The 7838-nt window shown below is 47.0% G+C and overlaps 1 protein-coding gene across 1 annotated transcript in view; it reads left to right on the forward strand.

Moving 5' to 3' along the window:
- Nucleotides 1-7838, forward strand: part of Hck (HCK proto-oncogene, Src family tyrosine kinase) — a 43439-nt gene that overhangs the window by 31427 nt on the left and 4174 nt on the right. The window contains exon 11 of the mRNA XM_005363219.2: nt 4763-4916. Within this exon, the coding sequence (XP_005363276.1) occupies nt 4763-4916 (154 nt within the window). The remainder of the gene's footprint in view (nt 1-4762; nt 4917-7838) is intronic.

Consider the following 7838-nt stretch of genomic DNA (forward strand, 5'->3'; position numbering starts at 1 on the left):
TTGACACAGCACAGACGCTGTTTTCCTCCAACCCTGTCTCATGCTCTCTTCTCTCTGTGGGGAAACATGGCGGACAGTGGTGCAGTGGAAATGCTTGGCTTGGTCCAGGAGCCATCAGGGAAAGAGTCACCAGGAAGTGGTCTCTAGGAGGTTCCTGGGGATTCGAAATTCTGCACAGGCAGAGGAATAGGAAAGAGGGTCTAGACAAAAGAAAACGCCAGGACAAAAGCCCAAAGAGAAAACGAAGGGGCTGAGCCTGGTCAGCCAGAGCCTCCTGGGTGGTACAGGTGAAAGGGATATGGCGTGCAACCCACTGGGAGCTGAGGAAATTTGCGGCTGAGCAAATTTGAGCCTGGTGGTGAGGCCCAGGTCAGAACTCATTTGAGTATGCAAATACCAGAACCACGGGCAAGGTCTAGCCAGAGGTTCTACTTTCAGAGCCCTAAATGCCAGAGGCATATGGAAATCAAGGCCTGGCACTGCTGTCCCAGTGACCCCAGTCCTCCAGGAACAACAGTGTGACCTGTTACTAAAGTATAACAATCAAACCAGCAGGAGCCTTGCCAGACAAGGGTCAAAGACTGCAGCATGAGCTCCTGTTGGGGCTGGGGATATAGCCAAGTAAGTCAGCAGAGTGCTTACGTAGTACACATGAAGTCCCAGACTTGACCCCCAGCCCCTCTTAAGCCAGCCGCGGTGGTGCACATCTATAATCTGAACACTTGAGAGGCCGAAGCAGGAGGACCAGACGTTCACAGTTATCCTCGGTAGTTTACTGAGTTCTAGGTCAGCCTGGGCTACATAAAATAGAGTCACACGCTCCCTGTCACAGCTAAAGAAAACAAACAAGGCAAGACACTTGGCCACACTGTTGGCATTACTAGACCCTTCTGAAATGACTCTATATGGAAGACCATGTCCTTACCTGTGGAGCAATCTTAGAGGTCAATCTCCCTATGAACCCTGGGAGACAGGCTCAGGGTCACAGAGCTTGGGAATCAAGATGAGCAGGTCCAACCGTGGGGCTATTTAGCCATGATGCTCCATTACCCCCAAGTTTGTTTGTTTGTTTGTTTGTTTGTTTGTTTGTTTAGTGTTCCTGCCCACAGTGAGCTCATGTAAGAACCAGGGACATATGAGTGTCAGCCAGCGGGAAAGCACTAGGCACAGAGGGTGGGTGGACTCAGCAAAGCCATAGCTCACAGCCCCGCTTCTGGAACTTACGTGTTATGTAGCTATGGGATGGTTATTTACTTCTCTGTGCTTTCATTTTCCCTCCTATAGAAAGAGATAACAAAACTACCTCCCCAAGCCCATAGTAAAAACAAAAGAAAGAAAGAAAGAAAGAAAGAAAGAAAGAAAGAAAGACACTTCTCTGTTAATCAGTTTATAGTAAATCATCTGTAGTATCATTGTCCTACTAACTTTTCAAGCTATTCTCCTAAGGATGCCCTATAAATTTTCCACACTCTCCAGGTCAAAACCCGTCTCCCTCCACTACAGCCTCTATTCCAGACAAAATCAGTCTTGATATTGCATTCAGCAGTTGGGCCTGTTTCCACTGCCTTTGACGCCCCCTGCTGTTCATTCTTTGGAAGTGCACTACATGGTCCCTTCTGGCTTTGCATTTACTGGCCGGCCCTGCTGTGGTCTGTCTGCCGCCCCGGGTTCCCCAGATAATCTACTCTGATGATTCAGTTCTGGGCTATCCAGAGTCGGCCGGGTTTGAAGCTGATAGTCAGGACAAGAATCTCTGTAAAGTGGATCATGATGGTTCTACCTCCACAAAGCTCCCAGGCAGTTTTGTAAATTGTACATGCTGCTTTTTGGCAACCAAGATTCATCTTCCACCTCTTTTGTCCTAAGCTTTGTAAGTAAGAAAATCTCTAAGTCACAGCCATGTATTTTCCTACCAGAAGTTTCCAGAATAAGAATTCTTCACACTGACCGCACGCCATGGGCTGGCCAACTCGGCTGCCATCCCAGCTGAGTCGGTATACAGCACATGGAGGAGCTGGTGCTGCAGAACGAGACCCAGGAGCACATACATCATAACCACCAACGATGAAAAACTGAAGCATGGCTCTGATCAAAGATGGCAGCGGCTTCAACACCTGCTGCAGGCCAGTGGAGGAGCTTCAAGGAGCCTGAGAAACCCATGGCGGCTCAGTGGGGAGACGCTCAGTGCAGGAGGTGTCTGCAGAGCCCACAGTATGTGTGGAATAACTTTTTAAAAAGCAGGTCCTATGGGAAGATGCTTTAAAGGAATGGGCTCACGAAATTGGAAGATGGAAGAGCAGAGCCACACCTAGAGAATGATGGAACCAAGACGTAGAGATGCCAGGAACAGGAGCGATGTGAGAGGGTGCCGCGGGACAAGGAGAGGGTGTTGGCACAGCAGCACTGCCCTGAGGCTGTGAGCCCTCTCTTCGAGAGCGGGGAGGGGTGCAGTGGACTGGACTTCTCTCAGATCCTGCCCCTGGATGTCCTGCCTTGTCACTAGATCACCCTGACTCTGGGCAACAGCCAGATAGCAACAGCCAGATATCCAAAACATGTCTCGGTGATGGTCCAGTATTTACAGTGCTTCAGAAATCAGATACCTCCTTGAACCAGATCAATGACTCATTGCAACAGCTTTTTGTTTCCATGTATGTATGTATAGCGTGCGTGCACGTGTGTGTGTATGCGCGTGCATGCTGTGCGACCCACTGCAGTTTTCAGGACCACTTCATCAAACAAAAATATGTGATGGACAGGTAGGAAAGAGGGAGGAACAGAGCAGCACCGTGCGATGGAGAGAGGTAGCGATAGAGATGCGACATCAGTGACAGGTGTGGGAGAAGCCTACAGTGGACGGGGACAGGGCAGCATGGCATTGCTGAGTAGGGCTGACAGGGAGGTGCAGCGGCCTGGGCTTGCACAGGCTCTTTCCTGAGCACACTGCCCAGTGGCACGATTGTCCTGGCTCCGAGCAACAAGATGTCCAACAAAGAGCAGCTCATTCTCTGGACTGGACCTCCTGGAAAAAGCCCTATCATCCATGCTGCCCCCAGAGGCCTTGTCAGTATCTATGGCTCATGCTACAGCTGGAGAACATGCTGGAATCCGTGGTCCATGCTGCCACTCCATCCACGCTGATGTCTGAGATCCTTAGGGATGTCGGTGGTCTGTGCCACCACGGAGACCATATTGATGTCTGTGGTCCATGCTACTACTGAGGGCCATATGGATGTCCATGGTCTGTGTTGCCAGTAAGGGCTATGAGGGTGTCAGTGGTCCACGCTACAGCTGAAGGTTGTGCTAATGCCCGTGGTCTGTGTTACCATGAAGGGCATGTGGATACCCTTGGTCTTGGCTGCCTCCTAAGCCATGCTGATGTCAGTGGTCCATGCTACAGCTGAGGCTGTGTTGAATGTCAGTGGTCCACGCTACAGCTGAGGGCTTGTGCTGATTTCCATGGTCCATGCTACAGCTGAGGCTGTGCTGATGCCCGTGGTCTGTGTTACCATGAAGGGCATGTGGATACCCTTGGTCTTGGCTACCACCTAAGCCATGCTGATGTCTGTGGGCCGTGCTACAGCTGAGGCTGTGCTGATGCCCATGAGCTGTGCTGCCCCTAGAGAATATGTTGAGGTCTGTGGTCTGTTTGGTGTGGGAAGTCTTTCTGTGTATGTGTTGCTTTTATTGGTTAGCAAAGAAGCTGCTTTCGCCAATGGCTTAACAGAATATAGCCAAGCTGGAAGAGATATAGAGAGAGTAGATGGAGTCAAGGAGAAGCCACGTAGCCACAGCTGGAGACAGAGGTGCCAGACCTTGCCAATAAACTATGAGCCTCGTGGTAAAATATGAAATAATAAAAACGGGTTAACCAAAGATATAAGAGTTAGCTAGCAATATGCTTAAGTGATTGGCCAAGCAGTGACTTAAATAATATAGTTTCTACATGATTATTTCAGGAGTATGGGCAGCCAGGAAATGAAAAAGTAGCCTCCTACAACATGTTACCACCAAAGGCCATGTAGATGGCTGTGGTCTGTGCTGTTACCTCAAGTTGATGTCCATGGCTGTGGGGCCACCAAGGGGCATGATGGTGTCTGTGGTCTGTGTGGCAGCCAAAGTCCGTGTTGATTTCCATGGTCTGTACTGGCACTGGAGACCGTGCTGAGGTCCACGGTCCATGCTGACGACAGAGGCATGTGAATGACTGTCGTCCATGCTAGTGCCAGAAACCATGGAAGTCCATGACCCGTGTTGTCACTGACTGTAAAAGACAAGGAAGCTACTTTTGCAGTAGTATTGATGACTGTAGACTCACAGCTGAGAAAGAGGAACATAAAAGGCTTCCGTGACAACCTCTTCCCCAGCCCCGCTATCCCCTCCCCCCAAAAGAAATAGTCTAGATAGGAAGCCATTGATAGGATGCTGAAGTGTAGCTCCTCGCAGCTGGTGCCTTCTGGCAGGGTGAGGGAGGGGAAGGACGCGGTTCTCTTTAAGGGGCTGAGAGTTCAACCATGCTACAGTAAGTACACAGGCAACACAGAATAGACTTGGGTTTATTTTCTTTTATTTTTTTCTTCTTTCTTTCTGGGAGGAGGTTACAAGGGTGGACCTGGGAGGACTGGGAAGGGAGTGTGATCAGGGTGCATTATATGAAACTCTCAAACAATCGATAAAAATATTATGTTGGACAAAAAGATTTCCTTCCAATTCTTCACGAGAATTAAGCATGTGAGAGTGACGCTGTCTCTTCCGGGTGCAGATCTCAGAGGGCATGGCCTTCATTGAGCAGAGGAACTACATCCACCGAGACCTCCGGGCTGCCAACATCTTGGTCTCCGCATCCCTGGTGTGTAAAATCGCTGACTTCGGCCTGGCACGGGTCATTGAGGACAATGAGTACACAGCTCGGGAAGGTAGGGAATACTGCTCTCCTGGAAGGGCAAAGATCTGTCCTAGACTAGACTAGACTCCTTCTCGGCAGTGCACTAGTTGACAGAATACCCAGCAAAGGCTACTTCAGGAAGGCTTTAGTTGGCTCAGAGTTAGCACAGTCCATCCTGGTGGGTCAGGAAGAGCATAGAACTGGTCACACTGTCAGACAGATGCTGGTGTTCAGCTCGCTTCTTTTATGTTGGTCCATAGCCCATGGAATGGTGCTGCCCACAGGCAGGATGGGTTTTGGCACCTCAATTAACCCTATGTAGGAAGTCCCTCACAGACACGCCCAAGGGCTCTTCTTCTAGATGATTCCACAGCCTGTCAGGATGATAACGTTAATGGTACACAGACTTGAGGAGGAACATTTCAGATCAGATTGAAGTGACGACCTCGGCAAATACAGGTAGCGGTGAGAGGCGAGAGTAACTTTATGCGCAGGAGACAAAAACAGCAATCTAAATGTCCACAGACAGGGCGAGCATATCAACTGCGTCACCCACAGAGTGTGGCATCATGCAGCAGTGAAAAAACACACACCAGGGGCTGGAGAGGGCACGCAGGAGCACAGGCTTGACTAATACAGAAGACCATAGGTTCCACCCCCATCACATCACACTCCAATGCCACCTGCAGCTAAAGGGGAGATGTGACATCAAATGAAAGTAGTGAGTCTAAACAAGCAGATGCCAGGAGGTTCCACAGGCAGGGAATCCAAAACCAGGTAAAAGTAATTCGTGAAGCTCGTATTGTTCCTCCTAAATAGCCCCAGACTGTCTAAATAAAAAGGAAAGGCTTTAACTCTAACTTAGCAAAACTGTATACAATAAGAACAACTGGGTTTGGAGAAATGGCTCAGCGATTAAGAGCACTGGCTGTTCTTCCAGAGGACCTGGCTTCAATTCCCAGTACCCACATGGCAGCTCACAACTATCTGTGACTCCATTTTCAGGGAATCTGGCACCCACACACAGACTTGCATGCAGGCAATGAGCCACCATGTGGTTGCTGGGAATTGAACTCAGGTCCTCTGAAAGAGCAGCCAGTGCTCTTAACCGCTGAGCCATCTCTCCAGCCCCATTACTAAAACATCTTAAATGTCATATTCCGTAGATTTCTAAAGTGTTTGAAGACTATCTAAAATATATGTCTGATTTTGAAAATATACCCAACATAATTACAAATTTGATTGTTATAGATGACTAACTACAAAACTGCATTTCTTAATTGTCCTAAATAGTTTATAGTAGTAGCTTTCAAGGACTAGAACTTTACATTTTTAAATGAACTACATAGGTATAATACCTTAAACAAGAGTATAAACATATATACAGTATGCTAAAACAAAAATAACCTTAAATTTGTAGCCTATGTATCAATGTACAAAATTCCTTAAACAAGAGTAGAAACATGTATAAAGTATTTTCTAACAAAAATAATCTTAAATTTGTATTAGTATACAAAAATCCATCCAATGTAAAATAATAGAGATTAATAGTTGCTTTTTAGTTTAGAAGTAGATTCAATAATCTACCCTTTTATCATTCTTGTATGCCGCCTTTTATGTATCTTTCAAAAAGATATCCCTGACTCTAAGCTCCTTTGCTTAGTTTCCTTCCTGACCATGACCAATAACAGCTTGCAACCAACCCCCCAAATGATGATAAACATCCACAACCCACCAAATGACCAAAAACACTCACCCCATCTCTTGGGAATGTGTGCATTGTGTTCTTAAAATTGCTTCCTGGTGTCTGGGGGGGCAAGAACATCTTTAGGGGACCCTGAAAAATGAGATAAAGTCCAAGCCCTGGGAGAGCTTGCTGTTGTCCAGTCTCGGTGTGATGGGAAAGTTCAAGACTTATCTGAAGTCCTGACTGGAGTAGTCTATGAGGCTGGACCATCTTAACTAAGTGCTTGAAGCTGTCCTGAGCAGTTTGTTGTCTAAAGCTAATCTTTGGGTGGTGTTTGTTAGCTTAGTGGTGTTATCACAATCTAGGTGGATTCATTGTTGCAGGGCCCTATCATCTCCCTGGAGATCTCAGAGGCCTCTCCCGGGGAATGGTCATGGTTCACTGCAGAAAACTTTAACATTTTCTATGTCATATGCAGCTGATCTCCAAAAGGTTACAGGACCACAGTCTGTTAATTACATTCAGGTACACAAACCTAGTTCCTAGTCACCTGCTTCAGTCTCAAGCCTAAAATCAGGTATAGGAAGCTAAATGAAGCTTATTTCTGGAATTCGTTAGTACTCTATATGACCATTAATATCGTAACAGAAAGTTTAAATATATATCTTATAAGTTTTGAGATAATATTTATACCTTAATAAAAGTATCAAAGAATCAAATAGAAATCAAAGGATGATGAGATTAATGGCAATAGAATACTTCCATAAATTGTATTTTCTTCTGTCCCATACCAGGTGGTTCTTCTGACCTGAAACAGAGATTTTAATTTTTCCTTTAACAAATGTATGGGTTTAGAGAAGGGGAGAGCCATGCTTCAACTCCAAAGCCAGCTTTAATTTTTAATTGAACCTGGACCACAAAAGGCCCATTTGCCTTATGTCTGTGGAGGAGTTACAAAGATAGCCTCATGTGACAGAGTGGCACAGGGGGAAGGCCTCGGTCACTGGTGCTGGCAGTGACACTGGCCCTTTCCCCAGGCAGGACCCAACCCTAAGAGCCATTAGTGTCAACATGGCAGTTTGGACTGCAGCAAGAGTCTGGGGCTAAGTGACCCCAGTTTTATCCCTGAGTTCTGGTTAAGCCACTTCCTTCCCCTGATGCTGCTGCTTTCATGATAAAGTCAGTCAGGTTTATGTCCAGCTCTGAAAGGCTCCCATGTTCGTGGGTGCTTAGGGTGATGTGTGCCTTGCTGATATTAGGTCATTA

This window comes from Microtus ochrogaster, linkage group LG8 (assembly GCF_000317375.1).
Source record: "Microtus ochrogaster isolate Prairie Vole_2 linkage group LG8, MicOch1.0, whole genome shotgun sequence".
Taxonomy (NCBI): Eukaryota; Metazoa; Chordata; class Mammalia; order Rodentia; family Cricetidae; genus Microtus; species Microtus ochrogaster.